Source organism: Struthio camelus, chromosome 13, assembly GCF_040807025.1.
Source record: "Struthio camelus isolate bStrCam1 chromosome 13, bStrCam1.hap1, whole genome shotgun sequence".
Lineage (NCBI taxonomy): Eukaryota > Metazoa > Chordata > Aves > Struthioniformes > Struthionidae > Struthio > Struthio camelus.
In genome coordinates, this window is record NC_090954.1 from 6,183,127 (window position 1) to 6,203,789 (window position 20,663).

At 42.7% G+C, this 20,663-nt stretch overlaps 2 protein-coding genes across 3 annotated transcripts in view; both read right to left on the reverse strand.

Moving 5' to 3' along the window:
• The window catches only part of COL23A1 (collagen type XXIII alpha 1 chain), a 186,606-nt gene extending 181,802 nt beyond the window's left edge, over positions 1-4,804 (reverse strand). Inside the window, 2 exon segments of the mRNA XM_068960214.1 lie at positions 416-485; positions 4,579-4,804. Coding sequence (XP_068816315.1) covers positions 416-485; positions 4,579-4,797 — 289 coding nt within the window. The 5' untranslated portion in view covers positions 4,798-4,804.
• A 3,958-nt stretch (positions 4,805-8,762) lies between these two features.
• On the reverse strand, positions 8,763-20,542 carry CLK4 (CDC like kinase 4). Of its 2 annotated transcripts, XM_068959590.1 has the most exons (14): positions 20,411-20,542; positions 18,374-18,433; positions 17,569-17,720; positions 16,245-16,470; positions 14,946-15,036; positions 14,485-14,551; positions 13,291-13,407; positions 13,019-13,185; positions 12,824-12,918; positions 11,555-11,684; positions 11,123-11,205; positions 10,550-10,629; positions 9,213-9,300; positions 8,763-9,118 (listed from the first exon to the last, which is right to left on the reverse strand). In XM_068959590.1, the coding sequence occupies exons 2-14, from the start codon at positions 18,425-18,427 to the stop codon at positions 8,981-8,983; spliced, it is 1,488 nt and encodes a 495-aa protein (XP_068815691.1). In that variant the 5' UTR covers positions 18,428-18,433; positions 20,411-20,542; the 3' UTR covers positions 8,763-8,980. The 2 variants fall into 2 exon arrangements, with proteins under 2 accessions (XP_068815691.1, XP_068815692.1); XM_068959591.1 differs by lacking the exon at positions 18,374-18,433 and having other exon boundaries at positions 20,411-20,527.
• Positions 20,543-20,663: the final 121 nt, after the last annotated feature.

A 20,663-nucleotide genomic window follows, 5' to 3' on the forward strand; every position in this document is an offset into this window, starting at 1 on the left:
GGCGGTGGGTGCTGGAGAAGTCGCTACCCTCCTAAAAGGCAGGGAAGCTGCAGCTTTTAATTATCACACTTACATTGAGCCACAGTGATTTTATTACTACTTCTAAATTGTTTTGGCCCAACAGCCAGGGCTCACAACTGAGTAAAGCTATTCACTCTTCTATGCTTATAGCCCAACATCTCCTTTATCCAAACCTCAAACTCCTTTATCCGTAAGCAGGCCAAAGCAAGGCAATGGAAGAAGTTAATAATCTCAGTCACAAGAGAGTGCTTCGGCTTGGAAAAACACTTATTAGCATATTTTACTTGATACAGAGGAATATATAAAATAGAAGAGGAATTCAGTGGCATCGACCTAGGGAGCACGCGACTCCCTGGCAGCCTGGCCTGGGCCGTGCCGGCGCATCTCGGCTTACCTGGGGGGCACATGCAGTCCGACGGAGCCTCTCTCACCGTCCGCAGCTTAGCTAATCCTTCACCCAGTTTCTGTGCAGAGGAGGAATAAAAATAGCCATTCAGAGAATGCATTATATCTATACGAATCCTGTGCATGCACACTAGCAGCCAAACTGTCTAGGACACGTCCTCTAAGGCAGATGAGATAGCTTTACCCTGTATCGTCCTGCTTTTTTTGATAGTACCTCATGCTGAAATAGCACACGAAATATTTGAAGTTTCTTGAAACAACCCTCACACACGGCAGGTAAAGACTCCTCCTGCGTATCGCATACGGGCACCTCGGAAGTCATCCGTGAAAAGCACCGGGGGCTGGAGCTGTCGCACCGTGCAGGCAGCACCAGGCCTCTGTCAAGATTTCAGCATCACCTTGGCCTCTCTGCTGGCAGAAACGGTGCCGCAGAGAACCGACTGCCAGAGCGAGGCAAGCCCCTCAGGAGAGCCCCTCCGCGGCAAGCACGAAGCTGCTTCCGAAAGCCTTGGGTATTATACAGGAGGGTTATACTTACAGAGCAGATGTGACCTGGCTTTGTACTTAAAACTCATGTTATGTGGAGCATTACAGTTTTCTCGAGCAGTCAGCACGTGACTTGCTTCACTGCAGCTTTAACGCGCCGGGTGGCTTGCGGGCGGGACGCAGGAATCGGATGCACTGTTGGGCCGCGAGATGGGCAAGGGGATAAAAGGCTCCAGCGTGAGCCCCGGAGCACCCAGCCTTGGGCTCGGGACTGCCGTTGGCGGGCCACCGCAGTGGCTTTCGGTGGGAACGGGGTGTTCACCACCCCCAGCACCACTCAAAGCCACCTTAACATGGGACCACTAAAACAAGTAAAAACGTGTTAAGACTAAAGCAATGTCTCTGTGGCATATTGTAGACAGATGCGAGCTTACTTTGCCTGCTCTCTAAGCCAACCCAAATGTTCCTGCCTGCATTTAGGAGAGTGCCAAGCCCAAGTTAATAAGCCCTGATGACAGGTAAGTTATATTAGCTCAGGCACGGTGCCTCGTGACGGAGGCAGACCCAGGAAGGCTTGGGAGCAATTCCTCCAGCCCACAAGAGATCTGCTTTCAGTCCTTCAGGAATCTCCTGTCTCACCTAGAGCATTTACCAAGAGAGAAACCCATGATCTCATAACTCGAATCCACATCCAGTCACTTCAAAGAGAAAATTCAACGTACTTATTGAATTCAGCGTGTTCAGACCTGAATGCTACATAGCTGAGGACTCAGTCCAGGTTCAAATATTTGAATACTGTGGACCATTCAGGAATTAGGCTACCTGTGAATTAGTTTCTGGTCCTTTTAATTCTGGGGATTAAAGAGCTTTATCAGTCGTTGAAATTCTATGCATTTATTTCTATCTGCTCAGATGTGCTACTGAGAAGTACTTAACGGAACAGCATGGTTTCATAGCACCTGACTGAGAAGATGCCCGAGGGGTAGTATAAACAGCAGAATTATCCAGCTGCCTGCTACAGATCATGCAGTTTCCTTGAGAAAATGGGGCAAGACTGAAGGTATCTAAAAATACTTTCGGTGTGGGAAACAAAAATTATCTAAACAGTAGGTCCATTCTTCTGACAGCCTTTTGCTGTCTGAACATTACAGAGTGACTCAATTTTATTCCCGTTTATTTTAAAGTACTGCTGATGCTGAAGGTGGCCAGGGCAAATGCAATAAGCTAGACCATCCTTGTAATTCGGCAGGCACCACTGGGAAGGAACAGCAGAGAAGATATTTTCCTTTCTGGGATTCTTGACAGAGTCTTGTGTACTCCCATTGAATTTTTCTTGTCATGAAGCTGATTAATCTGGACACTCTGTGGCCAATATGGACAATAAATCCATTGTGCATAAAACAGTCCGGCTTTGTTTACAACAATTGGATATTTCTATAATCCTCACATTAACATTTTCACTACAGTGTTAAAACTATGCACTTTGAATTCAAACTTTTGTTGCAGAACAAGTGGAGATGCTTCCACGTTTGGACCACATTGCTAAAAAATGTTCGAGAGCGTATCAGACTCGGGATCTAGAGCGTGTTCTGCTCGAGGAACACCCACAGGAAAAATGAGGTCCTGCAATGTTAAAATAAGCAGTTTCTCCAGAGTTAGATGGGTGCCTGTCACAGGGCCAGAAACTAAGCCCTAGTTGTCCAAACCGGCTTTTATTGCCTAAACTACGCATTTATCCTTCCTTTATTATTTCCTATCCTCTTTTACTTGCCAGATATTTAAGCAACATTAAAAGGAACAGCAACAAGCATTTTAGTATTGCGCTTGCTTCTTTTTACATGCATCTCTGTCAGAAACCATGCCAGCAAAACCCGAGATTGCTCTATGTATTGATGCTTTTGGTGCAGTGACAAAGAACAAAGTATCACGGGTCATGTCCAGAGAGCACATGGGGCTTTGGTTTCACTTCTGAATTATTGTGGTAAACTTCAAAGAAAGAGAAAAACAGAATTTAACAAAAAACTGACCCCAGGCACCAGTTGATGTTCATGTTGATGGAAATATTCTCTTGCTCCACAGAAATTCAAGCACAGAAAGGAAGGAAGCTGCTTGACTAGTAAAAGGTCTTTGTAACGGAAAGGAATTTGGTCAAGAAACATACACTTTTTGAAACTTTAATGTATGTGAGTAAGTATGTTTAAAATGACTATTAATAGATAGTATGATGACTAACATGCATTCCTTCAATCTGTTAGTCATTTCAAAATTTGCTTTCAGTATCCACAAAAGTTTGGTCATACTAAACGTTTCAACAAGCTCACTCTCGCACTAGAAACCCAATTGTGTAGGTTTTTTTGCTTTATTTTCCCCTGCACAAGCTCCATCTGAGTGTTCACAGTACAAAATGAGCTTTCCACACTTAACTAAATCTCAGCAAGAGGCTGCACATGATCTTAGGCAGTGCCACAGAAACCATTCCCATTTCTAAGCACATTTATTGGAGTAATTGGAACAGATCCGCTGCCATGACTGGCAGGCTAATTCCTCACTGGAGCAAAGAAGTTAACTAGATTTTGTGATTACGGCTTACAAGCACCCCTCTGTTCTGGTATTCAGGGTTTGCATAAAAACCTATTTTAACATTACCCTTTATCAAGACACGGCGATATGACCATGTTTTCAGGAGAACGGACGTGCCACGGAGGTGCCAGCAATACCCTCACCATAACCCAAGCGTAGCAAACATGCAACACATGCAACGGTCTTCCCAGCGCAGCCTCCTGCCCCCCTCTCTCATGCAGAGCCTTTCACACAGTGAAAGTTTAAGCAACTTTATTCCCCAGAGGTGTTCACAGCGGGGAGAAACTGCATATAAATACATTTTTGCACGACTGAGGCTTCAGGACTGTACCATTTTCAATGCAGCACCGTGTTTTACACACCAGTCAGGCCATTAATAAAATGCCAGTGCAAAGCCTTCCCCAGATGTCAGAATTCATCACTCGGGTGCGTCCTGCAGGAATCCTGCAAGCTGGGCTGGATCTTGCCGCAGTTTAGGAACTACTGTTTGCACAGAACTAGCAAACTGGCTCGATCTGAAAGCTTTTCCTGCGAGCGGGGGGGGGGGGGGGGGGGGTCTTCCCTACACCCCTTCCATACCAAAAAAAAAAAAAATCTCCGAACCCAAAACACAAGAGTCTGGGGAAAAATAAAACTTTAGGCTCAAGTGTAACTTCTCGCAGAGATTTGGTTTAGTTAAGGACAAAGACCTAAGCGTGGATAATTGTTCTTTCAGCAGGAGAAATCTTTCAGCACGGAAATCTTTAGCATCTCCAGAAGACGCCGGGGCAGAGAGCGCGGTAGCTCGTCGTTAGTGCTCTCTACCTGCCGTAAATCAGCTCAGCACCGCGGGACCCGGTGATACTTCATGCTAAGCAGCCGAGATAACCGCGATCCCGCTCCTGAGTTTCTAACAAGGAAATTATAGCCCGGTACATCCGAAGATAAGTAGTTTTACAAGTACTCGGATTACCCTTCCCGCTGAACAGGGCGAGGGAAAGGCTGCTGCGTGTTTCAGCTCGTATTGCCACCTGGGACACTGCTCAGCCGGGGAGAGAGGCGAGCCGGGCAGGGAGGCGGCCGCGGGGGCTGCGCGCCGCTACTCACCTCGCGGAAGAGCTGCTCGACGCGGGGCTGCAGCGCGGCCAGCAGCGCGGCGGGGCCGGCGGCGCCGCGCTCCTCCAGGGCGGCCAGGCGGCCCTGCAGCTCGGCCGTCTTGGCGCCCAGCAGCAGGCAGACGGCCACGGCGCTGAGCGACAGCAGCAGGCAGAGGGCGGAGGTGGCGGTGACCGCCGCGCCGCCGCTGCCGCCGCCGCCCGCGCTCATCGCGCCGCGCTCCGCGCCGCTGCGCGGGGACCCGCTCGGCTGCCGCCCGCCTCCCGCCGGCGGCGCATCCAGCGCCCGCCCCGTGCGCTGCGCTGCGCTGCGCTGCGCTGCGCTGCGCTGCGCGCCCGGCCGCGGGAGTGGCGCCGGCAGCTGCGGAGCGGCCGCTCTCGCCGGGCTCGCCGCGCCGGCCCGTCTTAAGCGGAGGAAGCGCGGGGGGGGGGGGGGGGTGGCGGCTCCCCCCCCCCCCACCTCCCCGCTCGCCGCGGAGGGGGAGACGCTCCGCGGGCGGCCCCGCGGGATCGCGCGGGGCTGATCCCACCCCCGCCGCGGCCGGCCCCCCGCGGGGCTGCGCGCTGCGCCCGGGGGCGGCGGCGGCCCGGCCGGGCCGGGGCAGGGCCGGGCCGGGGCGGCCGCCGCGGCGCTCGGCGGGGGGCGGGAGCGGCCCCGTGCAGCCGCCGCGGGGGGCAGCGGCCCCCTGCAGCCCCCGCCGCCGCGGGGCCGCGGAGCTGGCGCCCCCCAGCGGGGCCCGGCGGCCGCCGCGGGACCCCGCGCCCGGCGTGCGAGCGGGCCCGGGGGCAACGCGCTCTCTCCACTGCCGAGAGTGGAGAATTTTCAAATTCACGTTTGTTCCTTTTCCTTCTTCTTCATCCCCCCCCCCCCCCCCCCCCGCGCTTGTGCTGCAACTCCCGTTTGGGCTGTAAACTCTTCTAAGGAAAAGACCTTATCTGCAAACCGCAATGGTCTTCTACCATGCCTCATAAGGGCCTGATTTTATCAGGGTAAAATGCCCCATCTGCTTACGGGAGGCTCTGGACGAGAGAAGCCTTTGAACCAGAGAAACTATGCTCACGTATAAACAGTAAGTACCCCCAGACTTTGGCTGTTTATACCAAACCTCCGTGCCTTTTTTCTCTCTGCTACAGCTTGTATCACATCAACTCTTAACTCACCTATAAAACATCCTCAGATAACTTAGTGCTTGTCTGGACTCTAAGCACATAGCACACAGATCTAAAGCTGCTCTTTGCCTCTTGGCCACGAACTCTCCATCCTGGGAGTACTTCTAGGAGAGGTGGGTGGCACGTAGGACAGGGCTGCAAAAGCACGCATTTGGGTTGGAGGAAGCCAAGAGTGGTGTGAGGTATCTAATAACTGAGTTGATAAAGGACATGTACCTGAACAACTAGACTTTCAAATTGTACAGACACTGCTTTCTGTCGTCACTTTATCCAAACCGGTCATACTGCTACCAGGCAGTATTTAACGCCTTCCTTCTCACCTTCGGATGCCTGAAGGCACAAGGACCAAAAAAGGAGATTATTGCGAGCAACCCCTTCCTTTCCTTCTCCTTCCCCTCCCCTTTTCACCAGCCTTCTGAGACTTCTTTTATGAGCTCTATGAGATCAGCTGACTTTACACAGTAGAATCAATTTTGGGCAGCTTCCGGGGTACAAAGCATCTTGTCCCAAGTTGCGTCCATGCGACCTGAGCTGTTCTTGTAACAGATATATCTGGAAACTGTACAAGGAGAAAGGGCCAATTACTACTGTAGTTACTAAGGCCTCTGACAGAACCCCTAACCTCTTTTCTGTTAAGTTTAACCCCTAGCTCAACTCTTCCCCTTCCCTTCTGAAGTTCTTTATCTTGCACGCTGTTTGCACTTTTAAAGACAAAGCCTGTTTTGTTCACTTAAAAGACAGCTTTATTTTATCCCATCATCCATGTTTAGTAAAACGGGTAACTGACCCGTTGTAGAAACAGACAGTGTCGGTCCGCCTGGTCAAATGATTCACAGATTTGCAGACCATATTTTGTTTATGGAACAATAGCTAAATTTCCTAAGTGGAGAAAAACATGCAAACAGATCTTACTATTATTTACCAACAGCTATAGGTGCAGTTAATACATAGCTAGAGCTGAACATGCCAGTATTACAAACTACCCAGCTACATTCATGTATTAACAAGATAATGGGGTGTGCGTATGTAAAAGTCTTTTCCCTAGTAAAGATAAAACCTAGTAAAGATAAAGAGGGCAGCCCAGAGAACATGAGAAATCTGATTTATTAAAGACGAGCCCGTGGCACCTGGCTGTTCCTCAGCTGCTAACAGCTCTGCGCTGCTCCACTCATGAGCTAGCGGGCGCATGCCCCTTTCTCCCTCCAGCCCACAATTTCTTTTGTGCATGGTGTAGGACCTGCAAAACTACTTGGCACCTTGCTGCAGTTGCTATATTAATCTTGATAGTGCATTTTTAAAATTTACTGGAAGAAAAAGTGAAAAATTTTCAACAGGCTAGCATGTATTTTCTTCCTCTTCCAGCATACATCTTTTTTTAGCAGGTGCAATGTGTTCTAGTAACTGCATTAGCAAAAGCTAAAAATGACTTCTTAAGCACAAGTACACAATCTAATTTCAATAAAACTGTTTTCTAGTTACAGTTGTATAGTTATAGCAGCATATAACCTTACTTTTTTTTCAATCACCCTTTGATTTGCATTGCTTGGTCACAGACGCTGATAGTCCGTGCTTTACCTCTGAAGGTGTGGAGCGGAAAGTATTGTGAAAAGAAACAAGGGAAGGAATTCACTCCTGTCCTCCTCACTTCTACCCTGGTCGCTGCTGAATGGAAAGGTATCAACTGTTACATTTTCTGTCACAGACAAAAACCACAATGGAGTAAAATTCACATCCTAGGAGGAGAGGGGTTCTGTATTATGAGATATAATCACGCACAGCAGGTGGCACTGATTATCGAAAATAAGCTTTCAGAGCTTTCCCAGCTATATTCTGCCCCTAATCATAGAGAGATGCCTGGAGCCTTTTGCAACTTAAGCCTCCTTCCTACCTACACATTAGTGGAACAGGGACACCAGCGACACAAAACCTGAAAGCAGGCTTTTCACAGAATCACCAGCGATTCTGTGAAGCAGAATCAGTTTGCTGTTTCTTTCCTTAATGATGATTTACATGCTAAACCGGCGTCAGCTATGCTGTCAAGACTGCAATAAATGGCTACATCTTGCATACCGCATACAGGCCACTTGGAATAAACTCTACCTTGAAAGCCTTCCTTACTCCTGCTCAGCAAGCTGTCCATACCACATCAAACAAATTAAAACAGCATTGGAGCAAGACCAAAAAATCCCAACTTAAACATGGCAGAGCAAAAACTGCTAAAGTAGGCTAATGGGGCTTAGAGAGCAGTACCACCTTCTTCCTAACTTGAGCATAGGTTTAGGAGTTACAACTGAAAATCCATCCTCCGCCTTCCTGTATGATGACTGGTAACAGTGTTTCTCAGTTGCCACGGCTGCTCAATTTATTAATAACTACAGATCAAGCTTCACACAAATATGTGTTTGAAGACTCGAGGATTATCTTGTTACTATTGCAATAACAGGGCTTAAATATGCTACAACTGAGTCACAGTATTTCATCGGTGAGAACAAGAGTATATATCCTTCTCAGCATTTTTCTACAGGGGCAGTGCAGTTCTGAAAAATCTTACCATGAAAATGCTGCTCTTTAATGGATCAAAACGATTTTGAAGGTTTAAAATGTTATTTTTCAGACCTCCCCAATAAACACTTACCACTGAAAGCATCAGACACACAAGTTTCCAGGAACTCTGACTAACCAGCATTCAGACAGCAATGCACACTGTTTAAATGGGAGAATGTGAGGACAAAAGTGACAAAAAAAGTTTCTACTTAGAATATACAACCCTATCTTCAGTCTTGCTTCAGAATACTATTGCAAAGCTCTACACAGCATGGTTAGGTAGTCTGAATCACTTACAATCCTTTCTTCATGTCTGACTTCCAAAGGAAGATAGTTTAAAATGTTTTAATTAATGTGTTTTCAAGTACTGTTTAGCAAGCCCATGGTCTCATCTAAAGTTAGATGCTTAACTAGCCTTCTCTACAAAAAGAGAGGGAACAGCTTCAAAAAGAAAAAAGCAACTTTCAAAAATGAAAATGTCTTTTATTTTTCATTTTGATACCCATGATTAAGACTACAACTGTTCAACAAGATAAACGTGACAGTTATACAAAACATATGTAATTATTTACAGACTTAACTGTACAAAATAATTTAAAGTTTACAAAAGTTTCATGCAATCTCTGTTGACTGACACAGTCTAGGTAATCTCCTTGGAGAAGCATAAAAGATCTCTGAATTTACTTCTTTAATGGTTCAAAAAAAGGATGCTGCAAGGCTTCATCAAGGGTAATTCTTTTGGCTGGATCATACTCCAACATTCTGCGAACAAGGTCAAACAGACTTTGATGATCTGTGTCTTGGCAATGCATGAATTCCTGGGGGCGCGGAGGGGAAGAAATAAGTAATTTAGAGACATCTTTCACAACTGCAAATTTAACTGAGAATAGTAATGAAAATGTTCTCTCCCACCTTTAAAGGCTTACAGCGTCTCCTAACATATCGACCTGCAGAACTATGCTCATCCCAATCCAGCTGGTCATGATGAAAATAGTGCTTTCTGCATGAGAAGAAAAATAATTTAAAAATAGCGTCAGTGTTTCAACTGGGTGGATGTTTTTCCATGAAGTTCTGAAGCATCTCCCTCTGCATGTGAGATCCAACTTCTCTTTTGCTAACATTTATCCACAGAGAAACCTGATGCTTTTATATTACCATTGTCACAGTATTACATCCACGTTTCAAGAGAATAACTCGGTCTCATCTACTAGTAACAAATAAAAGACAGAATGTCAGTCTACTGGCTTTTAAAATATTTCTTATAATATCTACAGAGTTTAAAAAAAATGGTTTACAACTATGTAACAAAATCAGATATTCCCAAATATCTTTATGAATATAGCAAATACATGAAAATGCCAGTGCAATTACAGTTCTAACAAATCCACAACTCAGCATCACATTAACTCTGCTACATAAGTAGCACCTTCCAATACTAGCTCACCCTAATGCAAGCGTAGCTATCTAACTCTTCTCTTGTTTTTCAAAAAAGCATTAAGAATCTGTTATGGTTAACTGTGGCCAACTCTGAATGCATTACCCAACTCAGAATCAGAGAAACTTATGCTTTACTGAAACTTGAGTCATAGGATTACCTAGATCAGCTGGCAACAAGACAACTTACTTCAGAAAAAGAATGGACCGTTAAATCTTGCACGCTCTGGCTTTGGGGCATTTGGCGGTTAGGAAAGAATCCTGTCCTGATTGCTTCTACTTACATTGGAAATGGGATACTTTTGCTGCCTGTATTATCTCTGAGGAAAAGCAGCAGATCACTGCAGCCCACGTGCAAGGAATACGAAGGGAGGGTGGAACAGGTTGGAGCTGTACTAGTAAGAGCAGGGCTCTCTTCTTCCTCTCGCTGTAAGTCTTCTGATGACAACAGGTTGTTGATTCCCACAGTTTACAGAACAAAGGATATCTACTACTGTTCTGGTGACCGTACACACTTAGCTTTACATGAGACTTAGCTTTACGTGAGCACGTTCATACTCAGTTACTGTTCAGGAAGCTGATTTTCGGCTGCTGGTAACTCAAACTAAAACCAGAGACATAACACTCTTTTCGACTATATAATTTAGCTAAATCTGAATGTGATGTCTTGCAACAGACTAACAAGTCTGGAAGTCCATTTGCTGACTAAATTTTAGCAGCTCACAGTGAACAATGGAAACTTTAAAGCTCCTCAAATCACTCTTTTATAATAGCAAAAGATCAGGCAACCTACTCTTTCTGTAAGGGTAGCTTACCTGGATTTCTTGATCATGTGAGCTGGCAGAGGCCCTAGTATTCTTTCCATCATTGCCAAATGTTCTTTGCTATCATGCGTCTGTTGGGAAAAAAGCAATGCACTTTTCACATTTTCCTACTCTCAGTTACTCGGTAACAACACTATCTATAAATGAGACGTGTTCCAGAGCATCACAGCATCGTTACACATTACCACATTTTAATTAAAAATAAGACTATGCAATGCAGCTTGTTATACTATACTACTTTCCACGGTGAAGATGGCCCTGGCAAAACAGAGTTTATAAACCAAGTTTTACACATGCATGTTTTATTATTCTAATTTGAGGAGCATCTTCAAATTCTAGACAGGCTTCATTGTTCAAAAAGCTAAAACAGGTGATCTTGAGTAGTCTGAAGGAGATGTACAGACATCACGTTTTCGTATACATGCTGTCTTTACAACCTCTTCTATACAATACTTAAAGCCCTCTAAGGTAATGCCTTTTGCACTAACAATTAAGTAGATGTCATTACAAGATTAAATTCTGGAGTCTGTAACAAAAAGGTTCAATTCAGCTTTATGCACATACCTGAAATACTGTGAATCCCAGGTAATACTCAATTAGAATGCAACCAATACTCCAAACATCACAAGGTTGTGACCATCCCAGTGCTGCAAAATATGCAAAGTGTACGTTTCACTTTCTAATACATTCCAAACATAATCCACAAAGGGTATGCCAAGTCTCCATCCATTTCCTGATATGTTTTTCCCTGCATGCCTCTCCACAAAACTTAAAAACAAATGTCAAAACACATTCCCTTAAAGTTTTCAAAATATTTCTTTTATTGTAAGAATAGAGAGAAAAAGTTGCTTTACTCTCAAGAAGTTTAATAGCATCATCTGTGAGAGACTGTGACTGAAAAATTAGAATTGTGAGCATCTACTCCAGTTTATGAAATAGGAAGACATTTGAATGAATTGTAATTAACTGTCAAGAGGCGTGAAAGTCTTTACTTACCTAAAATAACCTCCGGAGCTCTATAATGTCTTGTAGACACTAATGTGCTGTGATGTTCATCATCAAAAGTTGCACTTCCAAAATCAACAACTTTGATATCTGTGTTTTTTAAAGTGCGTTCATCCCGCTTCTGTAAGAGAATTCAAACACTCTTCATTAGTATTTTTAAATGCATACTTAGGTAAAAGCTATTCATCACATTATCAATTTAAAATATCTTCAAAATACCATTTGACATAGTCATGCTAAAATTCAAACCCACATTAACCCCTCCAATCCCTCCCAATATTCCCATTCAGTCCACTCTCCAAGAAGAAAAAGGACGAGCTGATAACAAGGCAATTTAATCTGAACATTTAGAAATAGCTGACTATCTAAAGACCTTGCCCACTGTAACAGAACTCCTCTTTTGTTAACTTTAATATTAACTCAACTTCAGAATTAGCTATCTCTGCCTGGATTTTGGCTATTCATTGGTATGTACAATCATTTATACCATTTTAACTCTAGAATAAAAAAGCAAAATGGAATTTTATGCATAAGCTAAAGGCGGTAAGTCAATACTGCTTTTCTGTTTCCAGAAAGTTGTTATACTCTGAAACAGAGCAGCAATCTAAAAAGAAATCTGTATTTCTCCTAGTGCTAGAAGCGATTTGTGCAGCGAAGCGCTCACCCTAACATTGTGTTCTAGGGCTTTCTCAGATTTAAAAGGAAGACGCTGCTCAAGAACATTCCTATTCTGGGCCTCTGCCAATTTTAACACTGCCAGCAGTCAACATTATACGTTGATGACAAAAAGAACACCCAGCAAGGACACTTGTCTTTGCCACCAAGCCAAAAACTGCCGAACTGACAGGCACTTCAGACACCCTTAGAAATAGCGTAATTAGATACGAAGCAAGATCTGACATCCTTCCCAAAACAAAAAGATGCTTTTAGGAAAGGGAATGAAAGGGCTTCTTTAAGAAATATAAAACAAGAAAAAGCTGGCTAAATTCAAAGCTGTTAACACAAAGTCTCCTAAGAATGCCGAATTCCATTAAACAGCAAAGGCCTTAGCTGTTATCAGATTAAACAGTTAAGTTTGAATCGGAGCAATATTACCAGCTTAGCAGAAAACTAGTGCATCTCAAAGAGCATAAAGGAGCTACAAAACATAATCCCGTTTATCATTTGACCTTTCACATATGGCAATTTTTTTTTTTTTTAAAGTTCAAATGAAGACCAAAAAACGTCTAATGAGGGCTGGAAAGAAAAGTGCAAACTTACCATTTTAGCATTGTACTTCACTATGTAATCAGACTCCACAAACAAGATATTTTCCGGCTTTAAATCTGTATGAGTTAATTTATTATGGTGTAAAACTGTGAGGGGGAAAAAAAAAAAAAAAACAGTAATCCATAAATAATTTCCTTAAAAAAAACCCCAAAGTCATACTTGATAAAAGTATTGAGATTTACTTACAATTTATAGACTGACAAATTTGATAGGCCATATTTCTAATGTCATTAATATGAAATGGCAGAAAGCTGTTTTCCTTAATAAAATCGTAAGTACTAAGTCCCAGCAGCTCAAAAACAATGCAAACATGGCCATGATGATCAAACCATTCCAGCATCTGGACACAGCGGCTTAAAAATAAAAATAGTACATATAAATACATGAAAATTCAACCTGTTGAATAATTATCTTTTGCCAAAACGTTAGTATGTTGACTGATCTACTTTTATACTTACAAAGTGCTGCTTGGATCCATGGTATTTAAGTGTTCCAATACCTGTATTTCTGAACGGGCTGCTTCCCGGTATCTACCAACATTTTTCACAATTTTAACTGCTACATGCACTCCTCTCCTTTAAAATAAATTAAAACAACACAGACTGTATCACTTTCTTGTCAAACATCTACAGTCCCAAAGTACCCTGATTTTAATAAAAGGAACCCAGGAAAATTAAAGATAGTAGAGAATTACAAGTATTATTTAGGGAATTTGACTTAATCCCATTTCAAAGGGAGGATTAGTATTACGCTTCTTTTTTTTATTCTGGTTAAGATCAAATACCCACCATATATTTTACGTTAACTATTTCTCAGACAGTCTTATCTCATCTACGAAAGAATAAACATCAGGAATCCATCTGCAAGATGATTCCAAAAAATTATCCAAGATCTCATTCAAGAACAGTACAAAAAATTTTAACAACTTCTCTACAACTTGCTAACTTTGTTCTGGCTCTTCTTTCGCCAACTGAATCAGTGGAAACAAATAATTTCCAGAGTTCAGAGTCTGAGCATTTCATACTAGTGAGAACTAACAGACCTGCACTTAGTATGTTTTATAACACTAAGTGCAAGGAAAGGAAACTTGAAACAGAACACACATACACCTAGTTCATCCTGCCAGATTCATTCGTGGACAATTAAAATTGGTCTCTGCACAACTGTTTAGATTCTAATGTCTTAAGAATCTTATCTGCCTTCACGACAGGTTCTCAAGCTCCCGAACAGACATAACTAGTGAAATGACAGAACGAACACACCAAAGGCAGAGGGGAGGAAAAAAAAAAAAAAAAACCCACAAGCGCATCACAGAACTGCGGATACAAAACATATGGTTAAAATGACTTTAATCTGGAGTTTTACTGTTTAGGTGTCCTAGCACACCTGCAGACCGGATGACTGAAGAACTTTAAAAACGATCAGGGAACCTCGCAAACGGATGTGATATCTGAAACTCCTTAAAAACGCTCATCTAGAAATAAGCTTACCAGATAGCTCTCATCTAAAACAGCACTTCTTTCTTAAGTATATTTTAACGTTTCATTTGACCCTAACTTACTATCAAAGAAAAAGTCTTTGGGCTTTAATTTCTCGGCTAAATAAAGTGCATTTTGTCAAGACGTGTAGTTAAAAAGGTAACTGATACTTACATATCATGATCTATGCACTCCACTACTTTTCCAAAAGCTCCTTCTCCTAAAGTCGCAACAATTTCATCTAAAAAGAACGAACACAAGTCAGAATTATGTAACTAACCAAACAAGAATAAACAATATTAATGTAGATTTAAAAATGTGCCATTATAAAAACATAATTACTTTAAATCTCAGCATTTCAATGTGTTATTTTATTGGACAGGTGTCATGAAAACAGTTAGCTACAAAACTATCCCTTGTTCTAATCTCAAGACTCAAGTTCATTTACTACTTGGAACTTTTTGAACACAGTATTTAAATTCTACAGAAAAGAAGATATGCAAAAAAAAAAAAGCACAAAAAAACAAAACAAAAAGAGCAATGAAGATTTCTTTAGCCCCCCTCCTCTGACATACTATTCTAAACAAGATTTTTTGCTGAAAAGTTTTTAAAAAGTGTTGAAAAATGTTCTATACATCTTGCTCTTAGAACGTCTCCACTTTCACAGATCAGGTGACCCTCCTCATCATCCTCTACACTCCTGGATCTTTTCCTTCGGTGACTCTTCTGGAATCGGCACCAAGATCGTCCAGCCAATCAATATATCAGAGTGAATTCAGGGCAGAATACGCAATTCATTCAGCGGGGAGATATTCAGGCATTCAGTTACGCACCAGGCCACGAACAGTTGGCAGGAGCAATTTCAAATTCAGTCCCCAGAAATTCACAGGGCACAGTTTATGTTACAGAAGAAAAACATGGCAAGGAACAGATTTTCAGATAAATACTTAAAGTGATAAGGCAACAGAAAAAAACAACACAATTTTGTCTCTCAAACAGTGGCTTAATTGAAGACAGATTAAGACTGCAATGTCACTACTTCTAATACTTTGCTATCAAATAGCAAAAAACAATATTTATTTATACATCTAAGCTTAGAGTCAGGTGAAATATTTATATTTTTAAAATGCACAAGTTTTGTCATCTAAATAAAAAAAAAAAACACTATCAAGTAATTTTACTTTCCTCGTGTTCAGAGAAACACGAGAAGAAAAATTACTCTAAAGTCCTTGATCTGCAATGTATAATCTAATACAACATTATGTTTCTATTGCAGAAAGGGTGACATAAAACACCTGGAGTTGAAGACGTATCAGTGGGCATGAAGCCAATAATGAAAAACTCAGACAGCATGCCTCAAAAGAAGGCAGAGAGCAAGCATATCCCATCTTTAGTAAGACATTAGCTGCCATTAGTGAGGCACACGACTTAAAAGTTTTCTGGAATTAGGTGTAGAACTGTGCAGCTTGTTCTTATCAATTTACAGACATGCATGTTTCATCCTGCCAATTAAGCATACATTAAAAAGGTACATTACTTCAATTGTTTTTTAGTAATGGGATGGATGGCATCTCACAGTCTACCTGAGAAACAGACATTTCACTACGCTGTAAAACTAAAATGGTAACTGCATTGTGAAATAGCCACCTGTCTTCATTTTCAAAATACATTTTTCAGGAGAATGCCGGTGATATAATTATTGGCCACCAACATTCCTAGATACAATTAGGACTGATGATAATCCCCCCAAAACTCTGATCCAAAGTCTCAACTAAGAATATATTCATATGCTCACAAATGGATTCAACTACAAATCCTTTATTAATAAAATAATTTTCCCCAAAGTACTGTGACCAGGACTTGAAGTTCTAGCACTCCCTTAAGAAGTCTAGTACCACTAATTCGTTAATAATAAAGTTAAAAGTTACTCATACCGAATGTGATTGGTGACTGGAGCAATGATGTCTCTTATGCTTCCTTTTATGACTACTTTTCCTGCTCCGACCAGAGGATTTGCTATAGTGATGATGGTGACTCTTTTCATAGTCTCTGTGATAATGCCTGTGGTCATATACTTCACAGAAGTCATTTCTGTATTCCTCAACATATCTCCGGTCATGATGGTCTCTTTCATTTATGGCTCTATCGTCCAAATAATGACTGCAAATATATTTTAAGTGAATGTTCTCCACTTTAAAAACTTGAGCTTCCAACAAGATAAGCGACTTGAGCTGAGTTACTGAGTTATATAGTATCCGTCTTTACACCAAGAATGTTTTGTAACCGACTCCCTCCCCAAAAGAAGTGGAGCTTTTCACGTTACTTTATTAGGAAGCTAATGAGATTGTCAGTCTCAAATACATAGCCATCCACATGAACAATACATAATCCATCCACAGTTTGCACAATAAATAGAAATTCAGACTCAAAAAGGGGATACACTTCCTAGAACATACTGAACAACTCAATCACAATTTCTAAAGAAGTCACAGGATAAAGCGCTCTCAATACAGCAAAAAAACCCTCTATGCTTTCAACACTCGCAGTATTTAAAAAACACAAAACAAAGAAAACCCCTGAACAACATCCTCTGGAGAGTCTGAGAGAAGTCAGCATTGTTCTCAGTGTTCTGCATTAAACACAGTAAAAAACAGAGAGAATATCTGGATCAAGCATCTTTTGCCCAGAAAAAGCCCTTAAGAAAGCTGCAGAGGCAAAAAGCCCCCATACTGCTGTACACCTACCCTGTCCAGCATTTTATAAGCATGAATATGAACTCTTAAAAGAATTCCACAGGATCCTCTTCTCAAGGGAAAAACAGAAAAACACATCCTTCCAGTGAAAGCAGTGTGGGAGAAAAAGCAAACCATCTCCAAATTAACCAGATAAATCTAATTCATACTTACCATCGTACTAAGTAATTAAACAAACCTTCTCTTTCCTTGCTTTTGCTCAAGTTAAGAAAAATACATGAAAATACCTACGTTTTACTTGCAGTTTAATATTAAATGTATTCAACACCAGTACGTAACTGACAAAATAGTGACAACGTTTACTGCTTCTATTAAAGCATTTCAATTTAATGGTTTACATGCTGTTTTAAGAAAACCAATTACCTCTCGAGCTTGTCTTAGGTGAGCCAAACCTTAAGGCAACCTTAAGGAACTCTGGACACTTAAAAACTCTTTTTCTGAAAACGTATTTATTTCAATATATATGATTAGAAGCATCACTGCTACTCAGTTCAGAGTCTTATACCTTTCTGAAAAGTGATGTGGTTTATAGTGCTTGTTTTCTTGTCCACTGCTGTGGGACCTTCTCCTGCGTTTATGGCTGCTACTGTGGTTTCTCTGATCCCAGCTCTTTCTATCGTCCCATTCAGGACAATGAGTTCGTTTAGAATGCCGCATCTGTCATTTAAAAAAAAAAAGAGAGAGAGAAAAAGAGAAAGGGGGAAAAAGACACACACAAAAGCATTACACTGTGCTGTTATTGTAGTTTGGTTAAATACTAGAAAGAATGACTTTCTGAAATAGTTCTTTTTCCCTGCTTACCCCCTCTATTTTTTTGGTCTTGGGCAAGGAGACATAGCTTTCTCATCCTAACATAGTAACACTTCAATCTTGATTTGCGTTTCGTAACACAGGCTCGCTCATCTTCACTTAATACCTTCCAACATGTAATTAAAGTCTATTTTAAATAAACATTTAAGTGACTACACAGATTTCAACAGAAGACTAATGAAGAGAGACCTTAACCTTCAAATATTACCTCCAACAGAATCTAAAGTTTTAGTCCTTCATACTATATTGTAAATAAATTACTACATGAAAGTCATATATATTCAGTCAGTCTAAAACTTAAGTGTTCACAGAAACTTATATACATACCACTGTTAAACAATCAGATTTTAAAAATTATGTCAACAATCACAAAACGAACCCTGATAAATTAATACACAGCTCCACAATACGATGAGCTAACCCGCAGATATGGAACCCTATTAGCATGCAAGTATCCAAGTATTTTACAGTTCAGCTGATTTGCCAGAGACAAAACCCACCAGCTTCTGTTGCTGGATGTTATATGCAGGAATTCTGAGTTCAAACGGGTACATGCATAACTGAAAAACAAGGAAAGTAAAGCACAGCTGTAGAATTAAGAGTAGTTCAAAGCCCAGCATATGTTTTCACTCTTTAACAGGGATATTTAAAAATAAGCTCACATATCTATTTCAGCATATTGTTTCCGAACAATGAGCAAAAAATTGACAAGACAAACTTTCCACATTAATCACTGACACCAAGAGGAGAAGTTTAGGCGCAGATAGCACTAAGGATTAGTGGTATTCCGATCTGTAAACTGACACAAAACAGTGTTGATTGCCTCTACACAAACATATAAACGGCAAATATTTTCACAAAAGAAGTTTTCTGACACTTTTGTACAATATGAGCTAAACTAGTAGTTAAAAAAAAAAAAGAAATCCAGTACCAATTCCATTTCCAGAAATGTGTTTTCAAAATACAAACACTACGCAAAAATAGTGCCTGGTATGTCCTTTGAACCAATTGGGATCCAGGTCTCACAAAAATCCTATTTATTATACGTTACTAAGAAATGAAAATGCTCACATATCTAAGGACAAACAAAAACGCCCAAACGATCAAAACAAAACTAACAACAGTTAGTATTTATTTACATGTCTGCATTTCTTATCTTTTCCTTCTCCCCAGCTCCAAAGCCATTTTTCTCTATTTTCAACCTATGCAACCCAAATTATGAAACACATTCAGGTTTCAGTCATTCTTCCTCTGGCATGAAGTTCCCCCTCCCCCCCCCACTCAGTTATAAGGTGAATTGAGGATTTTAATTATGACTCAATTTTCTCCCTGTTTGGCTACAAAGTAGGCTGTGATTAGGCTCTACAGTGAACAGATTTCTAAATAAATCCATCATTAAAGCGTCCTGTGGGGCGGAGGGAGGGGAGGGAGAAGGGGAAGGTGCTCTTGACACAGAAAACTTGAGCAAGGTTTAGTTAAGATTATTGCTGCTTAGCTATGCTGAAGTCCATATGGAGATACTATAATTGAGATAGAATTTGCAAGTTCTGTTCCTAAAGAAGCCAATTAAAAGCAAACGAGCAGGTTATTGCTAGTCTTAGTCTGCGCAAGGCCCAAACCGGCCATAAACCATTTTACAGTAGGAGCCACCTTAAGATTTTTTACTGTTACGCACTCCCTGTAAATTCACGCACTGAAACACTTCAGCTTACGTAAGTGACAGCTGACATTAACATATGCGTTCCTATAGAGCGTGGGGTCCTAACCCCTATCACAGGTCGTTTTCACTCCTCCGTTCTGCCATAGGGACTCTCAAACAGTGGCCAGGGGGCTCTCCTAAAGGATCCATACACAGAGTGCCTGGAGAAGGCCACAGATGTCTTGCCACGAGCTGCCTACAGGGCAACTTCTAAATACCCCTTCTCGAAAACCTGGCAGGCCGTACGACTCGGAGGAGGCCAAAGGCCATTGTTCAGTTCAGATGGCCAAAGTCCACAGGGCTGTTCCGCCCCGACCCGAGCGTCTGGGGGCCATATGCGCAGGAGCGGGTCTTACAGAAGACATCCGCTGCCCCAAACCGGGCCACAAAGACCCCTTCCCCGCTGGTTTTTAGGAGCCGGCCGGGGAGGAAGGTCTCGGCTTCGTCGCCCCCTGGGCAGTAAGACAACTCCGCGCAGGCCGGGCTGAAAAACCGAGCTGCGCGGCCTCCACCCGCCAAGTGCCTACCGCCCACCGGGCGCAGCTCGGCCCGCCCCGGCCCCCACGGGCGGCCCCCCAGCGGCCCTCCTCGCCACAGGAAAGCCTCCCCGGGGGGGTGCTGTAGCGAAGATCCCTCCCCCCACCTTAACACGTCCGCAACCAACCCCTCACGCAGGGCTTTTCTCTCTGCCCGAGCCACGGAGGCGGCTCCAGCAAGCTCTGCTCCCCCTCAACTTTTCCCTCTCTTTCAGCCCCCTAGGAACGCATGGGAGAGAGGAGGGGGGGTAAAAAGAGAAGAAGAAAAGAGACCGAGGAGGAAGGCCACCTCCGTCACTTACAGCTGAGAAAAAAGGCGAGCGAGCCCGTATCCACCCTGCGCACACAATCAAAATGGCGGCAGCTACTCAGCGCCGACGAACCTCTTCCTCCCTCCCTCCCTCTGCCGGGGGCCGTGCGGAGTGACGTCACACGCACAGCGCGACTGGTGGCGGGGGGAGAGGCCGGAGACCGCCCTCTAGGGGGGAGAGGTGGGAAGTCCTCCAGCCCCGCCCCCTCCGGCAGAGCGGGAAAGCTGGGAGAGGGGCGGGGCCC